Here is a 22,313-nt window from a genome sequence, read left to right as displayed (position 1 = left end):
GCTAGGCCTAACTGGCCAGCCCGTGCTTTTTTTTTTCCAAAGCTAACACAGAAAGCCAACGCAGTGTGTCTGCCTCCGTTTGGATTCCAGAAGCTGCCCTATTAAGGCATGTGAAAAGAGCCAAAGGGAGGGCTTCTCTTTTCATCAGAGTTAAACCCCCACCCGCAAAGACACCTTTGTTTCCAGGCTCCTTGTCTCTAAGGCCCTTGCTGCTTTCAGATCTGTGTGGTCGAGTAAACATTAAGTCACCTGACAGATTTCTTCTGCGAGGAGAATCGTGTTTCCAGGGCAACAACCCAAACACATAGATCTGTCCCTTTCCCCCCACCACTCCTCACCCTCCGCCTTTTAAAAAATATTTTATTGCATTTTTCACTTATCTTATGTGTGTGTGTGTAGAATCAGAGGATAACTTTCAGGAGTTTGTGGAGTCTGGGGATGAAACTTGGGCCATCAGATCTTGTGCTGGACCTGGTGAGGAGACATCCCCCTCAGGTCCAGCTGCCCTCCTTCTTTTAAGGATTTCTCGTTCTCTACCTAAACTAGTCAGACCAAAACTTAGGTGTGGATGGTTGCAAGACAGAAAGGGGACAATCTTCCAGAGTCCCATAAGGACAGCAGGGATTTTTCAAGGTGTTCCCAGAACTGAGAACCACAGATGGGGGATGGGGAGTTGGGGGGGGGAAGCTCCAGCCACCTAGTGATGTCACCCAGCCCCACAGGAAACAGAGGCCTAAGGATGTTCACAGGAAAGTGTAGCCAAGATGAAGAATACAATCAGACATCTACAAGAGAAGCTGCAGGATGCTCTCGCTGATTAATTCCAAGCCAACGATTAATCTCCCAGAGTTACAGACGCTCTTACACTGGCAGCAGGCTTTGAGTGAGCCTGGCACAAAACTCTCAAAGCAACAGGGACATGTGAACAGAGATGTCATGCACACTCAAAGGGTGCAGGTGACATGCTTGTTCACCGGGAACAAGACTGGCATCCTTTAAAACATGGCTCAGGAAGTGGCTGGGTTCCCTCAGGGACACTGCCTTCCTGGACCTGCCCCAGTTTTTTGATTAAAAGTAAAAAAAAAAAAAAAAATGTCTGGACCATAGCACAGTCTGATCCACCAGGCAGAGGAGGGGTAGAAAAGGGAGACAGCTGGCAGTTGAGGAAGACAAAGCTCTCAGAGGAATTTCAGCCACACTGCAATCTCAGGGCAAATGGAACCAGAACCCAGCATGAAGTACGCCAACAGTTGCATGGAAAGAGCTGACACCCAACACACACACATATTCATTTACCCTCTCTTCTCCCATTTCCCGCCCCCCATCTCTCCCTCCCCTCTCTCCCTCTGCCACACGCGAGTGTGTACTGATTAAAAACAATTGCACATACACTTTACCTACACCCTGATTGAAAACACTTACATAATGAACCCAAAGACACAGAGACCCTCAGCCTCACCTCACCTAAGCAGTGTGGGACTTTCCCTGAATTTTAGGCGAAAAGGAACTGCCTCGTACCCACCTGAAGCCACGGATGATTTAAGGCCTCCTCTGTGGTAAGCCGAGCCTTTGGGTCTACAACTAACAGTTTCTTGACAAGGTCCAGAGCTACAGCAGCAAGAGAATTGGGGAAATCATAATAAATAGAATAAATACATGCCACCTGCATTATTAAACTATGCCAGAACTACAGACCGCCAGCCAGAGAAGAGAGCAGCATGGGACAAGCTGATTGGATGGAGAAAGCCCTCTAAGCCCCTCCCTCTCTGAACACAGGAGAGCGGGACCTGAAGAATGAGGATGTACCCATCTCTCTCTGCTCAGACATCATAACCCTTCCTGTTCCTTGTCGTGCTCGAGTTCAGGCAAATCTAAACTGAACTTCTACCCAGTTCAGAGACTCTCACGATGGGCCAGAAACGCTTGAGTCCCATTGCTTGATGGTGAGAGACCAGAGAGGGGCTCTTTATAAGTAAGTTAAAATAAAGTCCTACCTCACAAGCAAGCAACAGCCAAAGGCTGGCTTGTATGCCCCATGACGCAGCGATATTCTTCCTTAAACCCCTGATATTTAATGCAATCACCTAGGTTATATGACTAGACACTTTTCTCCTGGGAGGTGCAAGGTTGCACTTTTAACTTATAACTCAGAGATAACCTTTGACACTGAGCTCTAACATTCTATCTACTCGAAGAATGTTGGTCCTGAGAAGCTTCTGCACACTTGAACAGGGAGCAGACCCTTGACTCTGTTATACAAAACCTCACACAAAACCTTTCATGTCTGGGCTATTAACCACTTATTTACAAATAAAAAAAAGAGAGACTCAAAAACACTGAGCAACTCGCTCAAGGGCACAAAACAGACAAGTAGCAGACCTAGAACCTAACACTCAGGCTCTGAAACCCAGGCTCTTATTAATCATGTCCTCTTCCTGTCAAATGGTGCAAAGCAGCGGAGTGATCAGATGGGAGAAAAACAGCAGTCTGAGGAGAAACTCCCACCAACAGGACACCCACATGGCAGTCAACCACACCTCTGTGACCCTTCCGTATCCATACCCTCCTCTGAGACATCTGTCCAGACTTCAGGAATAAAGTTGTACTTTCCACTGGTGATCTGATCCTTCAGGGACACTTGGGTCTTATGCTCAGAGAAAGGTGGATACCCACTTAGGCTTAATGTTGGTAGAGAAAGAAAGGGAAAAAGTCAAGCGGCATTCTCAGTGGCATTGGATACACAGGCTTCTTCTCGGCAGTGAGAAAAATCAGCTTTTTTCTTTCTTTCTTTTTTTCTTTTTTTCTTTTTTTCTTTTTTTCTTTCTTTCTTTCTTTCTTTCTTTCTTTCTTTCTTTCTTTATTTATTTATTTATTTATTTATTTATTTATTTATTTTTGGGTTTTTTGAGACAGGGTTTCTCTGTATAGCCCTGGCTGTCCTGGAACTCACTTTGTAGACCAGGCTGGCCTCGAACTCAGAAATCCGCCTGCCTCTGCCTCCCAAGTGCTGGGATTAAAGGCGTGAGCCACCACCGCCCGGCAAAAAAAAAAAAAAAAAAATCAGCTTTTCTTAAGTCAACCTTCAAAAAGAAATGACCTGAGTCAAACAGAAGCCCTCTACCCAGACACAGGGACATTTTTGTCCCACCTCATCCAACCAGACTGTGAAGCCATGAAAATGTCTCCTACCAGATGAAAAGAATAACTCCTAAACTCCAGCAGTCCACAGCGCGGCTGTACCCAGCAGTCCCGTTGGAGACAAGAACCTCAGGAGCCAGATAAGTGGGCGTACCACATAAGGTTCTCATCAAGGAGGTCTCCCCCAAGATCTTGGACTGCCCAAAGTCAGTGATCTAAAAATCATAAACAAAACAAATGAAATCCAAACATTATCATAGCCCATCATCCCAAGAGACACAAAAACTGGATTATCTGTCATACAGACACCTGACATTAACCCTAAATACACAATTTCACGTCTTTGTAATGTATTAAATTTTGCTTAAAGGAAAATCCCTGGAACCTGAGAAATAATTTACCTATGATCATTATAATCTGACAAAAACTTTATGACCCCTGCCACAAACACATTAGGACACTAATATTGATGCACCCAAAACGCTTAAGTCTCACGACACTATGGGACATCTGGAGAGCTCGGGGAGAAAGAAAGCACCTGTTGTCAGCCTAAAGTTTTACGTTTTGGGGTCATCTTGTTGTTTTTTGTCTTGGGACTGTAACAGGAGATTCTAAAATGAAGCTAGGCTCAGGAGGAAAGGCGGACTCCATGACTCAATGGTCCATTGAGACCCTCTTCCCTCCCTCCGAACACAGAAGTGGCTTGTATGCTCTGGAGTTCAGTAACTGCCCATTAGATAGGTGGAACACTGGGCCGTCTCAACAATAACTGGTAAGATTGGGAAGTGAGATTCTCAACCTTTTAATACTCTTATTTGTTTTTAATATAAGAAATTAAAAGTGGCCACAGAGAGGTTAAGCATTGTCACCTTGATTAGACAATCCTCTTCCTGAGATGATAAAAGAACATTCTCCGGCTTTAAGTCCCGATGTATGATCCCATTTTCGTGAAGGTACTGTACAAAAACAGGCAACTGTTGGTTTATATGTACACATGTAAGGAGACACAGTTACCAACAGCTAACTCTTAGCCTGGGTAATATTAAGCTATATGGTGCAGCAGCATCCTAAAAGTCAGAGCTGGACCAGGCCTGAGCACTTAGAAATTTATGTTACAAAAAGCTTTAAAATGCATAAAAATGAAAAGAGCGTCTTAGAATGGTAAAGCTTGTGTTTTACAAAGACAGAAAACAAAAATCCCCTCACAGACAGGCATGGTGTCTGTTTCAATAAACATTTAAATGAATGATAACATATCTTAGGAATTCCATCAAAATTACACATTTTGTTATTCAATCCCTAAGAGTATTTTAAAGGTACTTGACACCAAACCTGAAAACCTCCAGTCACAAAGAGCCCACCATGGAAGAGAACAGACTTCTCCAGGTTGTCCTATAACAAGCTCTCTCTCTCTCTCTCACACACACACACACACACACACACATTCTCTCTCTCTCTCACACACACACACTCTCACAACTCTCACATATACACTCTCATATACTCTTACACACTCACACACACACACTCTCTCACACATACACACACACACTCTCACAACACTCACATATACACACACTCTCATACACTCTCATACACACACACACACTCTCACTTTCACACACACACTCACACTCTTTCATACACACACTCACTCTCACATACACTCTCACACACAGTCACACACAAAGCAGAGAAACTCTGAAAGCTGAAGCTATAGGACTTGCCTAGCATGAACTATTTTCAACCCCCAATGCTATAAACACCAAAAATAACCAGAAACTAAACTACTAATCTATCCTTGAGGTACAAAGACTAGCTTTAGTACTTTAAAATTCTCTTGTTGGAAATAGAATGAAAAATGAAAACAGACAAAATATCAATTCTTTAGGAATAAAAAATGTCCTATATCTATAGATTTGTGTGCAATTCATAGTTGTTGGTCAGTATACAAGGAAATTAAACATTGATAAGTAATCAAAATCCTGTGCACCTGACAGCCATCATTAAAAGTGAGCTGTGATGGCTGGAGAGATGGGCCTGAGGTTAAGGGCACTGGCTGCCCTTCCAGAGCTTCTGAATTCAATTCGCAGCAACTACGTGGTGGCTCACAACCATCTATAATAAGATAGATGCCCTCTTCTGGTGTAGCTGAAGACAGCTACAGTGTGCTCATATAAATAAAGTAAATAAGTAAAATCTTTTTTTTTTTTTTTTTTAAGTGAACTATGAAGCCAAGCGAGGTGGTGCATGCCTGTCTGCCTGTCCTCTAAGCACTTGGGAGGTGAAATCAGGAAAACCAAAGCTCAAAAAAAAGCAGCTTACAAAGAGCTATGGGTAATCACCAGGGATACAGGCAATGTGGTATGAGTGTGTGAATGTTTGAGAGAGAGAGAGAGAGAGAGAGAGAGAGAGAGAGAGAGAGAGAAAGAGAGAAAGAGAGAAAGAGAGAGAGAAGTGTGTGGTGTGTGTGTGAACATATGAGTGTGGTGTGAGAGTGTATATGTGTGTGATAGTGTATTGTGAATGTAGTGTGTGTGTGGTTGTGTTATGAGTGTGTATGAATATAATGTTTGTGGTGTTTCGTGGTGTGTGTATCTGTGTGTGAGAGTGTGTTCTGAGTCTGTGGATGTGTGTGAGTGCTGTGAGTGTATGTGAGTGTGAGCATGTGTGCAAGAGTGTATGTGGTGTTGGCAGGGTGTATGAGTGCTCTGTGTGTGTGTGTGTGTGTGTGTACACATCTACATATTTTGGGCTATGGGTTTCATCCCCAGGACTGTGAAAAGAAAAGAAAGGTGGGGAGGGATTGTGACAGGAATCTAGGATCGCGGGAAAGTATTGAGTCCTCCCCGTTCTTGTGGAACACATTACTGAACTGTGAAAGAACAAACGTTAACACCCCTCAACCACCCCAACTGGTCAGCCTTGCTTTCTCGCTCACCTTTACATTCTGCAAACTAAGTCATTGCCACAAGGATCAGGTAGGTGCAAAATCAATGCCCCTCCAGAAAGACCCCAGACAAGAAGGAATTTTGTCTTTTTTTTGGCCTAGAACAGAGCAGCAAACACCCAGAACCTCAGTCTCTTGGCCCTTGCTGGCCACAGGAGGGCTTCTCTTACCTGTACAGCTACAAGCATCTGGTAGAAGTAGAGCTTACAGGTGGCTTCTTTCAGGCGCTTGTTCCCCACCACCCGGTCAAATAGTTCTCCTCCTTCCATCCTGAAACACGAACAGAGCGGACCTTCACGTGACCCTGATGCACAGCACCAATGAAATAAACTCATCTTGTCCAGAAAAATAAGGATGGGGGGGGTGAGCAGATGAGCACTTGTCTCACGTCAGAAGCCCCGGCCTGCACCTCCAACACTAAAACATGGCTCCTGTTTTTCTCAGTCTTGATATCACTTTTAAAATTAATGAGTTTAGCTGGGTAGAGTGGAGCACACCTTTAACACCAGCACTCAGGCAGAGCTGAAAACCCCCAGGCCAGCCAGAGGTACCAGAGGTCTTCTCAAAATAAATAAATATGCCAGGCGATGATGAGGCAGGTCTTTCATCTCAGCACTTGGGAGGCAGAGGCAGGCTGATCTCTATGTTAAGGTGGTCCAGCCTAGTCTACACATGAGTACCAGCTCAGTCAGGCTACAAAGAGAAGCCTTGTCTCCAAAAAACTAAAATAAATAAATTCATAATGAATACATAAGTCATCTTTTTTGCTATTTTAAAAAGATTTATTTATTTATGTATATGTGTACAGTTACAGCCATCTTCAGACACACCAGAAGAGGGCGTCAGATCCCATTACAGATGGTTGTGAGCCACCATGTGGTTGCTGGAAATTGAACTCAGGATCCCGGGAAGAGCAGTCAGTGCTCTCAACTGCTGAGCCATCTCTCCAGCCCATAAGTCATTTTCTTGAGGGCTGGAGAAATAGGTAGTCCAAAGAAAAACTCACAAGGAGAGGCTATCAGCATGCCAGAGCACCGGCTGGCCTCAGGCTCACTCTACTCACTCTCAAAGGACCTTGGCTCCTCACAGCTCTTTTCACCCCACCCCTACCCTAAACTTCTCCAGCTCATGAGCTCCCTCCTCCCCCCACCTCTCATTCCCATCTAACTCTGCCATTTCAGCTATGAGCTCTCTTAGCCCCCTCTCCTCTCCCCGTCTTCCTCCCCTCTCCCATCTCCCTCTCTGCTCTCTTCTCTCATGGCCAGGTTCAGTCCCTTGGCCATGTTTCATCTGCTACTTCCTGTCCCTACTCTGGAATCTTCTAGCTGCCTCTGCCTCTGCTCTCCCTGAAATGCACAACAGAAACCCACTCCTCAACCCCACCTCGGAGGACTGCATCCTGATTTCTCTCATTCCTCTCACGGAAGACCAGACTTCAGCACCCAGGTCCAACTCACGAGTACCTGTAACTCCATCTCAGGAGACCAAAGCCCACGCCTGACCTCTACAGGCATGTGCACACTCACACAGACACATAGCTAAAAATAATCAAACATAAATCTCGTAACAAAGTAATGATCTCTCATACGCCTCATCCATAATCAAATGCCCCAGTAGGAAAAGAGTGAGAGATGGAATATATGGTAAGCAACGGAGACTTCTTTGGGAACTTTTAAAAATCTAACTCTAGCAGGATAGTGGTGGCGCACACCTTTGATCCCAGCACCTGGAAGCAGGTCTCTGAGTTCCAGGCCAGCCTGGTCTACAGAGAGAGTTCTAGGACTGTGAGGGCTAAACAGAAAAACTCTGTCTTGAAAACGCAAAGATAAAAAAAAATAAAAAAATAAAAATCTGATTCCAGGGCTGGAGAGATGGCCCGGCGGTTAAGAGCACTAATCCCTCTTCCAGAGGTCCTGAGTTCAATTCCTAGCAACCACATGGTGGCTCACAACCATCTGGAATTGGATCTGATGCCCTCTTCTGGTGTGTCAAGGACAGCATGCTCATATACATAAAGTAAATAAATAAAATTTTTTTTCCAAGACAGGGTTTCTCTATGTAGCTCTGGCTGTCCTGAAACTCACTTTGTAGACCAGGCTGGCCTCGAACTCAGAAATCTGCCTGCCTCTGCCTCCCAAGTGTTGGGATTAAAGGCGTGCACCACCACTGCCACCCGGCAAATAAATCTTTTAAAAAAAAAACTGCTTCCAGAATCTGGAGAGAGGCCCATAGATCTACATTCCCACATGGTTCCTACATGCTGATGGGGTGGAAATATGACTCCCAAGCAGGACCAGACAACTGGGGCCTGAACCCCAGTTGAATTCTTCATAAGCTATAGGTCTTTGGGTAAACTACTTAATCCCTCTGCGCTAAACAACAATAACAAAGTTAAATTTAAAATATTTGTCTTTGTTTTCTTGAGACAGTCCTGGGACTCAGTCTGTAGACCAGGCTGACCACAAACTCACAGACATTCGCCTGCCTCTGCCTCCTGAGCGCTGGGATTAAAGTAAGCCACCACCTCCTGGCTAATCTGCATTCAATTCTTTACTGGTTTATAAGTCTTACACGGAAACATGAGTTTAAACGTTACTACTTACAGTTCCAGAACAATGTAATAATCTTCCGCATCAAAAACATCTTTAATCTTGATGATGCATGGCTATGGGAGAGAAGAAAGGAGAAGTGAGAAAACTCCAGACAGGAAACCTATTGTCTGGGGATGCTGTTGAGTCAAGCACAGGAGACTGGCAGAATGGAAGGTGGCTGACTCCTCACAGAGAACTCACACAAGAAACACACCATCATACAGAGTCAGTAAGGAATAATTCGTGTCTGCATAGGAGCCCCGCCTAGGCATGACAGCAGGTTTTCCCAGACTTCCTCCTCATTTGTCAAAACAGGAACCTGACAAGAGGAAAAGCAGCAGGAGCTGGGTGCTCGGGTGGCGGGTGGCGGGTGGCAGGTGGGATATTTTCTCAGCAGACCTGCAATCTGAAGTTCAATCCCAGCATAGGAGCAAAGCCCTTTTTCTCAACAGGACACAAGATGAGAGACCCAAAAAGCTGTTTTGTAATTCCAGCACTTGGGAAGGCAAGGAAGGAAAAGCAAGAATTCAAGGCCAGCCTCAGCTATAAAGCAAGTTCAAGGCTAGCCTGGGCAACAAGAGACCCTGTCTCAATAACAAAGAAGGCGAGGAAGGAAGCCTAATTATACTTCCAGATACCTGATTCCTGCGGCTCCAGCACTAGGGCCATGGAGAATGGAACCTGTATGATAAGATCCTCTCACAGTATAAGACTTTGAAGCATGGATGATATGTTTACTATCTGTGCAGGGCACCCAGTGCTGTGGGTAGGTTAAAACAGGGTTAGATTCTCTAGACTTAGCATTACGATTTTCTACTTAGCATACTTGTGTTTAAAGCTGACAGCCAAGCTCAGTGGCAGGTAAGAAACAGACCTCAGAGAATCTAGCAGGAATACAGAAGCCAGCATGGAGGACTGATCACAGGAGACTCAAAGAAAGAACCTATAATTCTTTCAGGTTTGAGATTGTAAGAGGTGAGACTCCATTGCCGTGTTCTTCATGGGTCCCTGTAACTTTCGCTTTGTACATCCATCTTCCTGCATCAGCGAGCACCCACAGCTTCCCGGCATGGACTTGGAAACACTGCCGAGTGCTGGTGAGAGACTTCCACCTTAATAAGGCTCGAAATGACCAATAAAACATTTAGGGGGATGGTACGTAAGTGCAATGTATGCGGTGTTCTTTGTCTAATTATGTCTGTCTGTCTGTCTACCTGCCTGCCTGCCTGTATCTGTGCATGCCATGGAGTATGTGTGGAGGTCAAAGAACTTGTGGGAACTGGATCTCTCCTTCTTCCATGTGAGTCTTAGCAATCAAACTCAGATGGCCAGGCTTCTCAGCAAGCTCCTTCACCCTCCGAGTCATTCTGCCAACAGTAATGTGGTTTTTGTAAAGAACAAAAAACAAAAAAAAACTGGCCATAGCGGGCTGCAGCAGGAAGATTGCTTGAGCCAGGAATCGGGGCCTAGCCTGGCCAATTCAGCCAGTTCCTGTCGAAAAGAAGAAAAACAAACTCCACTCAAGAGGCGGAGACAGAAGGGTCACGTGAGTCCAGTATTCCCAGACTTGCCAGGGTAACAAGACAGGGGCTGTCTCCTAACAACAAAAAAGAAAGAAAAGGAAGAAGGGGGATTGAGGAGGGGGTGAAAAGGCAGAAGGGAAACGGAAGCAAAGAGAGAGGGAAGGAAAGGAGGGGGAAGAGAAGAAGCTGCTACGTGTGAGGTCGGGAACAGGCAAGCAGGAAGGATGGCCGCTGGAGTGCGGAGAGTTAGCGAGAGGGTCCACCGAGCTGTAAACAGGCTGTGGAGACATTGTATCAAACACAGAAATCTAGAATAAATAAACTTTCTAGCTCTTAGAGGAAAGTGAGGAGGTGGAAGAGAGAAAAGAAAATCTTCTAACTGGAGGCTAAAAGAGAAGAGGATTCTTAGTTACTCTGGCAAGAAGTAACTCCAGCACCTACTAAGCGTGCATTATGGGTTCTCATAAACTAATGAAGAGACTGAGAGAACCAGGAAAGAGAAGCCGGTGTCAGACCCTTGTGCTACAGCCCTGTGACTGCCACAGATATCGAGTCTTCCTTACAAAGTAGGTGAGGACCACTTATCTCCAACAAGGCTCCCCACGCCTACGAATCAGATGCAACAATGGGCTTCTTATCTGTCAGATACCACTTACTCCAAAGAAAAGGTATTTAAAAGGACCCAGATTTCAAATATAACTAACTTCACAAGACTTTCATTTCTTTTGCAAATATAACTAACCTTTATAAGGTTTTTCTCAAGATCTCAATAAAAATACCGAGTAATAGATCATGAAGTCATGAAGCCTTTTACACAGGATTGAATTCTTAAAACTTTGAAGTAAAACTCGTCAGAGGTGAATAAGAGCCAGGTCCACGTGTCTTCTCACAAACATACAAAGGAGCCCAAATTAGCCTCCTATAGCAACACTTCGTATACTTCCTATATTTTGAGACAAGTTACGACGAGTGACAATGATACTTACATGATTTAGTTTCTTCAAAATTTCTATTTCAGTTTCCACACTGGGAGCTGTGTCCTTAAATAAACAAGGATAGCATTAGAGTACAACAGTAATAATAAAAATACAGTTAAACTTCATTTAGAATGGCTGAGTTACAAACCAGGCTCTGCTCAGACAGCAGACGCTAGACTACATATTTATGTAAAATAGACTTCAGCTAAGAAACCCAGATTTTAAATCTTTTATTTTTTATTTTTATTTTTTAAGATTTATTTATTTATTTATTGTGTGTACACTGTCGTTATCCTCAGACACAGCAGAAGAGGGCATTGGATTCCCATGACAGATGGCTGTGAGCCACCATGTGGTTGCTGGGAATTAAACTCAGGACCTCTGGAAGAGCAGTCACTGCTCTTAACTGCTGAGCCATCTCTCCAGCCCTAAAATCTTTTATAAATTTTTTTTTCACTTTATTTTATGTACATTGATTGGTGATTCACCTGCATGTGTGCCTGTGTGAGGATGTCCAGTACCAGGAAATTAGGGCTACACACTGCTGTAAGCCACCATGGCAGCCTAAGAATTGAACATGGATCATCTCGAGGACCAACAAGTGTTCTTAACCACTGAAGCATCTCTCTATCCCTCAACCCCAGATTAAAAATGTTTAAGTCCAGACCTTTTCTTTCCACTCTCACACTCATTACTACATTGCAGGGGCAGGGGTGAGGAGGTTCTGTTAATAGAGAGGTCATACAGGGTCCAATGACTGGAAGAGAACAATTAAGAAAAAAAATATTGGTTCTGGGGCTGGAGAAATGGCTCAGTGGTTTTGAACACTGACTGCTCTTCTGAAGGTCCTGAGTTCAAATCTCAGCAACCACATGGTGGCTCACAACCATCTGTAATGAGATCTGACACCTTCCTCTGGTGTGTCTGAAGATAGCTATAATGTAGTTACATATAATAATAAATCTTAAAAAAAAAACAGTAAAAAATAAAAACACATTTAAAAAAATTGGTTCTAAGTTTTCAACAACCTAGGAGATATCCTTTTCTCCCCTAAATGGGAAGCAAATCCAGAATTGTGAGGTCAAAGATCTGTAACAAATTGAACACAGACCGGAAATTCCTCCTGCCATGTAAGAATAGAATTATCTTGGGAAAAACAATTTGAAGAATGTTAAAGCCAGAAACAGCTGGCTGGAGAGGAAGACGTGCCTGGGCGCTGCTTTTACTTTACTTTGTCGGGTTATATGTGGGGAAAAAAATACAGTTGGCCACTTCACTCATTCGGTCAGTGTGGATTACAGAAAAAGTGACTAAATAGTTGCTGCATAAAAACACTTTACATTCTAAAAACCTGCAACTGAGAATTAAAAATGTCATCTCCATGGAAGAGTACTGGTCTGGTATTCCTTAATTCCAGAGTTTTATAAAAATGTGTTTCTATAACTAACTAACTCCTAGCCACCGCCACAACACCCAAAAGAGCAAAGAATTTGAAGTTACCTCAACAACCAAGCAAAGAATTATCTGCATAAATTATGAGGAAGTTTGGGGCATTCCTTCCCAGTGATGTCTTTGAGAATCAGTTTAAGTCTGTCTGATATTATCCAGAACATTTGTAGTGGTCACCTCAGAACCGGATCATATCAGGCAAAGTCCCTCAAATGCAACTGACTGTCTGGAGAACACCCAAGACCTTATAGAGCAAATGGGGTCTGCGGGGCGTAGAGAAAGAGACTACTATTTCTCCTTATTTACTATTTTCAAATTCAGATTTGCAGTCAGGGGAACTGTGCCATCAAACTGAGAGTAAAAAAATGGGGCCATCTCCGTCAGGAGTGGTAGCGCATGCCTGCAATCCTAGCATCCCAGGGGACGCCTTCCAGGATAGTCTGAGCTATGTGAGTCATAATCTCAAAAAGAAAAAAAAAAATGCTTTGAAGTAAAAAGTATCCGCCATAATTTGTAGAATGAGTGAAAATGCTACACTGTAGATACTGAGCACTTTACACGTTGTAACAAACGCTTTCAAAAGAAATATTGAGCATAGCACTTAGGTCAGGATTAAACCTAGCTTTCCTGAGATTATTTTTTCCTTCTCACTAGACCCCTTAACTCTCAAAAAGTTTCATTTCTGCTACAATGTCCCAAGCATTACTTCACCCGGTGCTTAGATAAAGCCGATGGGCGACTAGAAGCAGTTTCTGCGAGGTGGGCACATTGTTAATGGAAAGGTGAGCTGTCCATACGAGCTGAATTCACCTGTCTCTAAACACCACAGGGTCTCCACCAAGATGAGAGAGGCTGAAGGCAGCTGTGAGGCTGCACTGGCCATTAGACCCCCTTTCTCCCCTATCCCTTCATAGCGACTTTAAAATAAGAAAAAGCCTGTTACTATGCACAGGGTTACATACAACCAATTATTTCTAGAACTAAATTACAAATAAGTTTCTAGATTAAATAAAAGACACTTAAAAAGTGTTCAGTGCTGTTTGACAGTCAAAAATTGCTCCATCTAAGCCACCCAAGCTTCCGGAGGCTGAGACGTGCTCCAGGGTTCCTTAAGGAAGTGTGAGAGCCGGGCAGCTCCCGACACAGGTACTTACGGCTTCTCTCGATGAGCCAAGAGCAAACCTCCGCTTGCTAATGATCTTTATGGCCACTTTCTGACATGTCTTCCTCTCAAAAGCCATCTTTACCTCCCCACACGCACCACTAAGGGGAAACACACAGACAGTGACTTTTCCCGATGACTTTCATCATGAAACATACCATGTCAAACTCGGCCTTGATAGGAAGAAAAGAAGGAGCTGAGGAGGCTGTTCAGGTACTCGTCATGCAAATGCAGAATCTGACTTCAAACACCCAGCACCCACGTAAACCAAGCAAAAAAAAAAACCTCTTCCAGAAGCTTGTAGGACAGCCTGCCACACATGCACAGCAGAAACAGACAGAGACCCAGTCTCAAGGCAGAAAGGCAAGACCAACACCCAAGGCTGTCCTCTGACCTCCACACAAATTCTGTGGCCATGAAGTTATGTTATGCACTCTCTCTCTCTCTCTCTCTCTCTCTCTCTCTCTCTCTCTCTCTCTCTCACACACACACACACACACACACACACAGACAGGAAATTAAATATTGTCCATGTAACATTTTTTTTTTCATTGTCTCTATGCTCAAACTGAAACCTCACCAGAGTACACTGCCAAGAGCACACGGAGATGAAGAGCATCCAGCAGCACTGAGCTTGGAGTGACTTCAGTCTAATCAGAGCCCTTGATTGTGAAATTCCCAGAAAAACACTAAGAAAAAAAGAAAATTTACTTTCTCTAGGGGGGGGCAGAGAAATATCAATAGAAGAATCTTCCTGATCGAAAAATGAGTACCCATGCCGGGAGTAGCACATAACCGTCATTCAAGAGCTGAGAAGGCTGAGACAGAAGGAGAGCATCAAACCAAAGCCAAGGCCATCCAGGCCTGAATTAAAAGAAGTAAAACACAGCCAGGAGGTGGTGGCACAAGCCTTTAATCCCAGCCTCCAGAGGCAGAGACAGGAGGCTGAGTTCAAGGCCAGCCTGGTCTACAGAGTGAGTTCCAGGACAGCCAGGGCTACACAGAGAAACAAAAACAAACAAACAAAAGATAAAAACCAAAACAATGACCAACAAACAATTTGCATACATAGTTGGAAGCATGAATTTCACCTTATACCACGTCAGAAAGCGCTACACAATTACTCATCCTGTAGGAGCATTTCTTTCAAAGATTTCTGACTCACTGGGGACCACCGATGGCAGAGGATGTTATGCACACCATTCTTAGCCACAGTAAGCCTGTTCAGCAAAATTAAGGTCCAGCCTAGCAACGACCACTGCAGCATACAACCTGTCTGTAGTGAGCTATGATAATGACCAGTTTTGAGTGAGTATAGAAAAGGCTTCACATCTCTCTTATTGTGTTGCGTATATGTAACATTAAATGAGCCATGATAATGATTTTCAAGTGTAGGATTGAGCCATAGTCAGTATATATCCAACGCTCTGCAACTGCTACCATCTGGTTCCAATTAGGGAAACACCACTATACCTTTGCCCCTAGCGATCACTAAATGGCTTTCTTAAAAATTATCTGATGTTTCATATCCATGAAATCACACTTCTTTCGCTTAGCTTAATGCTTTCAAAGCTCATCCATGGTATAGCAACTACCAGTATGTCTTTATTACTTATCTGAGACTGGATCTTGATGTGTTTGTTTGCACTTAACTTCTCTAGGAGCTGGAACATCCCATTACAACCTCTCCCTAACTATCCCCTCACCCCTCGCTTTTGAGACAAAAGCCTTAGGAAGCTCAGGCTGTCCTTAAACAACTATTATGCCAAGGATAATATTAAACCCCTGATCTTACTGCTACATTTTTCAAGTTGTTGAATTCCAAGTATGCCTCCACCTTGCCCAGCTCTCTTTTTTCTGTTAGGGATTGAACTAAATATTTTACACTAAATTGCATGCCTACCTCAGAAGGGCAGGGGCTGACAAGATATATCCCAGCATGTAGAAATGATTGTCCCATATTCTGGGTAGGTTTTGGTCAACTTGGCTCAAAAGCGAAGATCATCTGCCAGAGGGGAATCTCACTTTTAAAAAATTGCCTCCATTATAGCGTCTGGTAGATAAGTCTGTGGGGCACTTTCTTGATGAATTTGGGACGGCCCAGCCCAGTCTGTGCGAGCCATGGGAACTGAGACAGTAAGCGGCGTTCCTCCATGGTTACTCGGCTTGAGCTCCTGAATCGGCTTCCCTCAGGGGTAGCGATCATAACATATAAGCCAAATATACACTTCACTCTCCAAGTTGCTTTTGGTCGGTGTTTATCACAGCAACAGGAAGTAGTCCTCCAGTGGCTGCCTCGATGGATGCAGCCATGTTGTTTTAGGGGAAGATTTTAGGACTTTGGAGCTTTGGGCTGGAAAAGCTACTGGGTACTCAGAGATTGGTGAGTTGTTCTGTAAACAATGCTGAGAGGAATGCAAACAACAGGCCTGGCCTGTGGAGTTTCAGAAGGAAATTGCAGAGTCCCTTTAAGACTCTATCAGAGTCATTGTGTGATGTTTTCAATTAAGATTCTGTAAGGCCTAGAGAGATGGCTCAGAGGTTAAGAGCACTGACAGTTCTTCCAAACTTCCTGAGTTCAATTCCCAGCAACCACACGGTGGCTCACAACCATCTGTAATGGGATCTGGTGCCCTCTTCTGGCCTGCAGGCATACATGCAGACAGAATGCTTTATGCATAATAAATAAATAAATCTTAAAAAAAAAATCTGTGAAAGAGAGGTTAGGTAAAGTGATTAAGGCCTTTAATTCCAGGACTTGGGAGACTGAGGCAGGCAGATCTCTGTGAGTTCAAAGCCATCCTGCTCTACAGAGTGAGTTATAGGACAACAAGGGATAAACAGAGAAGCCATGTCTCAAAAAACAAAAACAAATAAGCAGGGTAAACAAAAAGAGTCTGAAATGAAACCTTTTGTGCACTGAGATAATCAATGCTAGTTGGCTGGGCCTTAAAAATCTGCTCTAATTAATAAGAGTCCAACATCATCAACATGAGATCTTCTGGGCCAGCACACAAAAGCCGTGGGCCAGAGAGAGTCCAATGCTGCATTTCAAGCTGGAACTTTATAAATTATCAAGAGTCTCCCACAAGATATGAGTTTTGAAAGCACGAAGGGGTCACGCTTGGCACCGTGTGGCAGGGTTGCCGTATCCCTGAAGAGAAGAAGCCAGGATGTCACTAAAAAAGATGCAGACTTAGCTGCAGGTGGAGACTCCATAATGCCGATGTCCAGACTGTGGGATGAGCACAGTGGACAGCATCAGGGGTGAAAGGGAGCCAGCCTGCGACTCCAAGACGAGCTGTGTGTGCTATGGAGGGCGGGGGTGGTACTGGTGGGGAGCTGCTCTCAGCTTCTCAGTCCAAAAGATCAGGAGTGGTACCAGACCTTGGGCACTGAACACTTGGACACTGTGGAAATTTGTTTTTGCTATGATCTGATTGTAACCCTGGTTCTTTCTTAAAGTAATAAAACTTTTCTTTAAAAATAGGAACCCACAGTTGAGACACTTGGATTTTTTTTTTTGAGAACTTGAACTTTTAAATTGCTGAGATTTTTTTTTTTCTTATTTCATTTTATGTGTATGGCTGCTTTTCCCTGCCTATGTCTGTGCAACAATGTGTGTAGTATCCCAGAGACTAGAAGAAGGTACCAGATAACCTGATAGAGTTATAGGCAGTTATGAGCCATCATGCAGATACTGGTTATCAAACTTGGGTCCTCTAAAAGAGCAACCAGTGTTCTTACTTGCTAAGTCACTCTCCAGTTTCAAATTCTCTTTTTAAAAGACTGTGGGACTTGAAAAAAAATGGACTGTTTCACATTGTGATACTAATTTTTGGTTTTTGTTGTTATGTTATTTTGGGGTTTTGTTTGGTTGGTTTGGTTTTTCTTTTGAGACAGGATCTCTACACATAGTCCTAGGTGTCCTGGAACTCACTGTGTAGTCCAGGCTGGCCTAGAATCCACAAAGAGCCACTTGCCTCTGCCTCCTGAGTACTGGGATTAAAGGCATGCTGCACCACCCCCAGTCCATGACAACAGTATGAACATGACATCTTGGGGACAAACAAGGAAGGAAAAGTTATGATAATGATATATTTTTATGTCACTGATGAGGAATCAATTGTACTGGTTCGGTTTTTTGTTTGTTTGTTTGTTTTTTGTTTTGTTTTGTTTTTGTCAACTTGACTCAAGCTAGAATCATCTGGAAGACAGAACCACAATAGAAAAAACAGCGTCTCCATCAGGTTGACTTTTACAGAAGCTTGTGGGGCATTCTCTTGATTAGTGATTGATGCAGGTGGTCCTGGGTTATAGACAGAAGCAGCCTGAGCAAGCCATTGTGGAGCAGACTAGAAAGCAGCTTCAGTTCCTGTATCTAGGTTCCTGCCCTGCTGGAGTTCCTAGGGAAAGATTCACTAGGGAAAGATTGAGATAAGGATGTGCAAGCCGGATAAACCCTTTCCTCTCCAGGCTGGTTTGGACTGTGATGCTTATCACAGCAACAGAAAGCAAGTTAGGACATAAACACTGCTGATGAGCTGAAGTCAATTTCTGCAATGTGGGAGAAGGAGAAGACTTTTGAAGCCTTTGCTCTGACCTCCAAGTGCACACCACGGTATACACATCACACACACAGCACATACAATCTCACACACATCCCTCCATGGCCTCTGCATCAGCTCCTGCTTCCTGACCTGCTTGAGTTCCAGTCCTGATTTCCTTTGGTGATAAACAGCAATGTGGAATTGTAAGTTGAATAAACCCTTTCCTCCCCAACTGCTTCTTGGTCATGATGTTTGTGCAGGAATAGAAATCCTGACAAAGACAAACACTAAGCATGACTCGGCACTAGACAAAGAAAGCAAGGCAAGCACTTATGCTTACTCAGCACGCAACAGCTTCTACCATCAAGCATGACGACTGAATTCAATCCACATAGGAGAGGCCTGACCCTGCACGTTGTCCTCTGGCCTCCACATACTCACTGAGGCTCGAGTGCGCCCACACACATACAGACACATGGTGATTCATAGGGTCATTAAAAGCTGCTTTTCAAAAGTCATCACTAAGGCGCGAGGAAATAAAAAAGTCATCACTAGTTAGGCAGGGTGAGGCAGGCTTGGAATCCCGTCTGGGGAAGTAGAGGCAAGAGTATCAATCAGGAGTTCAGGATCGCCCTCAATTGCACAGTGAGGCTGAGTCCAGTGTAAGCTACATGAGAACAAAGCAGCCAGGCACTTGGGAGGCAGAAGCAGGAGAATCTCTGTGAGTTCTAGGCCAGTCAGGGCAACAAAATAAAACCCTATGTTGAAAATTACTAAGTTTATTAAAATAAAATAGAGCTGGGAAGATAGCTCGGCCTATAAGACGTCTGCTACGGGCTAGAGAGATGGCTCAGCAGTTAAGAGCAGGACTGCTCTTCCAAAGGTCCTGAGTTAAATTCTCAGCAACCACATGGTGGCTCTCGTGTAAGGGAATCCAATGTACTCTTCTGGAGTGTGCCTGAAGACAGCTACAGTGTATGAATATAAATAAAAATAAATAAATCTTTAAAAAGAAAAAGAAGTCTGCCACACAAGAGCCTGAGTTTGGATACACAGCACCGGCCTTAAAAGCTTGTCTCTAATCCCAGTGCTGCTGTGGTGAACACTGGGACATTCTAGGGCTCGCAATCTAGAAAGGGAAGCTGAGTCAGAAAGCTCCAGGTTCAGTGAGCTACAAAAGACAAAGTGCAGAGCCACTGAAGAAGGCACCGATACTGACCTCGGGACTCTGCACACAAGCATCCTCACACAGGCAAGCATAGAGACCACACATGCATGCACACCGCATGCGCACACACACATCATACACACACACACACACACACACACACACACACACACACACACACACATGAATAGTTATCAGAGAAACCAAGCCTGGTGGCAGCGCTTATCCCAACACTAAAATTTATAAGGGAAAAACGTTTATTTAAACTGATCATTATCAAATAAATCAGTAGTACATGTATCACAAAAGTTTGACAGCTATATAATAATAATGTTATAAAATCAGTTATAAAAAACTAACCCATGAGAATACACAGAAAAAAATGAGTTTTAGTTTATTATATAAAGAAAATAAACTTTACCTTCCAAGAGTTTTTGACATGATGTATTCGTCTCTTAATTCCTTAGGATAAACTGACTGATCATCTACAGTCAGATCAAAAAATACAAAAACTAAGGGGAAAGGACAGAAATGGGCTTGTTAAATCACGATTAAAAGACTGGTTCTCAAGTTTAACTACACACATAATATAATAAGGTACAGAATTACATTTGTCATGTAATACAAAGTGAATTATTTTTAATCCAGGGGCCAACCAGATAGTTCGGTAGGCAAAAATCACTTGCTATGTACGCCTAATGACTCGACTTTGGTCCTCAGAACCCACAGTGGAGGGAGAAAATGAACTCACAACAGTTGTTCTCTGACCCCTATATGCATACTGGAACATGTAAGCCTACACATGCATAGTGTAACATGTAACATGTAAGCCTACACATGCATAGTGTAACATGTAAGCTTACATGCATACTGTAACATGTAAGCCTACACATGCTCACATAAATCAATCTCTCTCTCTCTCACACACACACACACACAATAAATGTAAATAATTAAGGTGGAGATGAGAGTAAGACACCTTACATCCCCTGCTGGCCTCCACACCTACACAAATGCACAAATACATAAACCACACACACACTCAAAGTAAGTTCTCAGCACTCAGAAGACAGAGGCAGGCAGGGTTCAAAGCCACCCTGGTCTACATAGGGAATGCTAGGACAGCCATATAGTAAGACCTCGTCTAAAAACAAAAATAAAAACAAACAAAAACCCCACAACTCAGGCAATGGTGTAACTCTTGGATGCTACTGAACACTGACTTACTTAATTTGACTGAAAAGCATTATTAAAGCATAACTGACAGAGACACAAAAATTTCCCTTTACAGAGGAAGTTAAGAAAAGCTCATTAACCGTAATAACATTACCTTTATTTCTACATAGTGAAAGTGCGATTTCAGAGTTGTTACTCAGAGGACAGCGTTTGCCTTTCCCAATAAGCTCGGTATTTACGAAGGTTCCATTTCCACTGTGATCCTCTATGTATACGATGTAACAATTTTTAGGGCCCATTTCCTAAAACAGAGAATATTTTATGTCCAAATTTTGACACCAAGAATTAATAGCAAAAGACGCCCCAGAGCAACGACTAGATCACCGGGTCTCCGAGGAGAGAAGCAACCGTTACCTACCCTGAAAATACGAAAATGCTTCTTGCTGTAAGTCCGGTACTTGTCCGTCCTTCTCAACAGTGGTCCATCGAAGCAATATTCACAGCTTTTATCTCTCCCAAACCAGTAGTTGTCGTTAACACAGTCTGTTGATACAAAAACACACAGAAAAGAATGTATCAAAGTGTTAACTAGAAGAAGGAACCAAGTCTGTGGAGTGGTGCACATGTGAGTCCAGCAGGACAAGCTTAAGAGACTTGCCTACAAGAAAGACACTGTCAAAACAGCAGTAAGAAGACAATCAAGGGCTGGAGAGATGGCTCAGCAGTTAAGAGCACTGACTGCTCTTCCAGAAGTCCTGAGTTCAATTCCCAGCAACCACATGGTGACTCACAGGCATCTGTAATGAGCTCTGATGCCCTCTTCTGGTGTGTCTGAAGACAGCTACAGTGTACTCATATACATAAAATAAATCTTTAAAGAAATAAATAGGGGCTGGAGAGATGGCTCAACAGTTAAGAGCACTGACTGCTCTTCCAGAAGTCCCGAGTTCAAATCCCGGCAACCACATGGTGGCTCACAACCATCCATAATGAGATCTGATGCCCTCTTCTGGGGTGTCTGAAGACAGCTACAGTGTACCTACATATAATAATAAATAAATAAATCTTAAAAAATAAAAGGTAGAGACTCAAGTTAATTAAAAAAAGAAAGAAAGAAAGAAATGTGACTTTTAAAAGAAAAAGACAATCAAAAGTATAGATTCAATATCAAAGTTTTGTATTAAAGACTGAGGGACGCCGGGCAGCAGTGGCACACACCTTTAATCCCAATACTTGGGAGGCAGAGGCAGGTGGATTTCTGAGTTCCAGGCCAGCCTGGTCTACAGAGTGAGTTCCAGGACAGCCAGGGCTACACAGAGAAACCCTGTCTCGAAAAAAAAAAACAAAAAGAGAAACAAAAACAAACAGTGCACACTGCAAGTTTAGCAAATTCAAGGCCTTGGGGCTCAAGGCGGGGAGGAGGGGAGGGAAACAAAGACACAACAATGGCTTACCTTTGTTTTGTTTTAGGTTGTTTTGGTAGGTGATTATTTGACCCTGGTATTTGAGGCAGGCAGGAGCTCAAACCCTCCAGGCTGGCTTCTAATTCTCTATGTAGCCAAAAATGGCGGGAAACTTCTTTTTTCAAATTATTTTAATTAGCTATTTTCTTCATTTACATTTCAAATG

General features: G+C 43.5%; 1 protein-coding gene across 12 annotated transcripts in view; it reads right to left on the bottom strand.

The window, feature by feature from the left end:
• Positions 1–22,313, bottom strand: part of Chek2 (checkpoint kinase 2) — a 34,341-nt gene that overhangs the window by 4,525 nt on the left and 7,503 nt on the right. For 4 of the 12 annotated variants that reach the window (XM_030254659.1, XM_006535069.2, XM_006535070.2 and 1 more), the window contains 11 exons: positions 21,103–21,227; positions 20,839–20,986; positions 19,930–20,020; positions 13,783–13,891; positions 11,189–11,242; positions 8,692–8,753; positions 6,259–6,358; positions 4,008–4,094; positions 3,190–3,353; positions 2,563–2,678; positions 1,523–1,608 (listed from right to left, as the gene is read on the bottom strand). In XM_030254659.1, coding sequence (XP_030110519.1) covers positions 1,523–1,608; positions 2,563–2,678; positions 3,190–3,353; positions 4,008–4,094; positions 6,259–6,358; positions 8,692–8,753; positions 11,189–11,242; positions 13,783–13,891; positions 19,930–20,020; positions 20,839–20,986; positions 21,103–21,227 — 1,142 coding nt within the window. Of the gene's footprint in view, positions 1–368; positions 472–1,522; positions 1,609–2,562; positions 2,679–3,189; positions 3,354–4,007; positions 4,095–6,258; positions 6,359–8,691; positions 8,754–11,188; positions 11,243–13,782; positions 13,892–14,370; positions 14,480–19,929; positions 20,021–20,838; positions 20,987–21,102; positions 21,228–22,313 lie in introns of those variants that run through there. The other 8 variants (XR_003955670.1, XR_003955671.1, XR_001784718.1 and 5 more) reach the window with 5 other exon arrangements.

The sequence above is a fragment of the Mus musculus genome, chromosome 5 (assembly GCF_000001635.26).
Source record: "Mus musculus strain C57BL/6J chromosome 5, GRCm38.p6 C57BL/6J".
NCBI lineage: Eukaryota > Metazoa > Chordata > Mammalia > Rodentia > Muridae > Mus > Mus musculus.
Note: the sequence above shows the minus strand (reverse complement) of the source record. Positions and strands in the feature narration are given on the sequence as shown.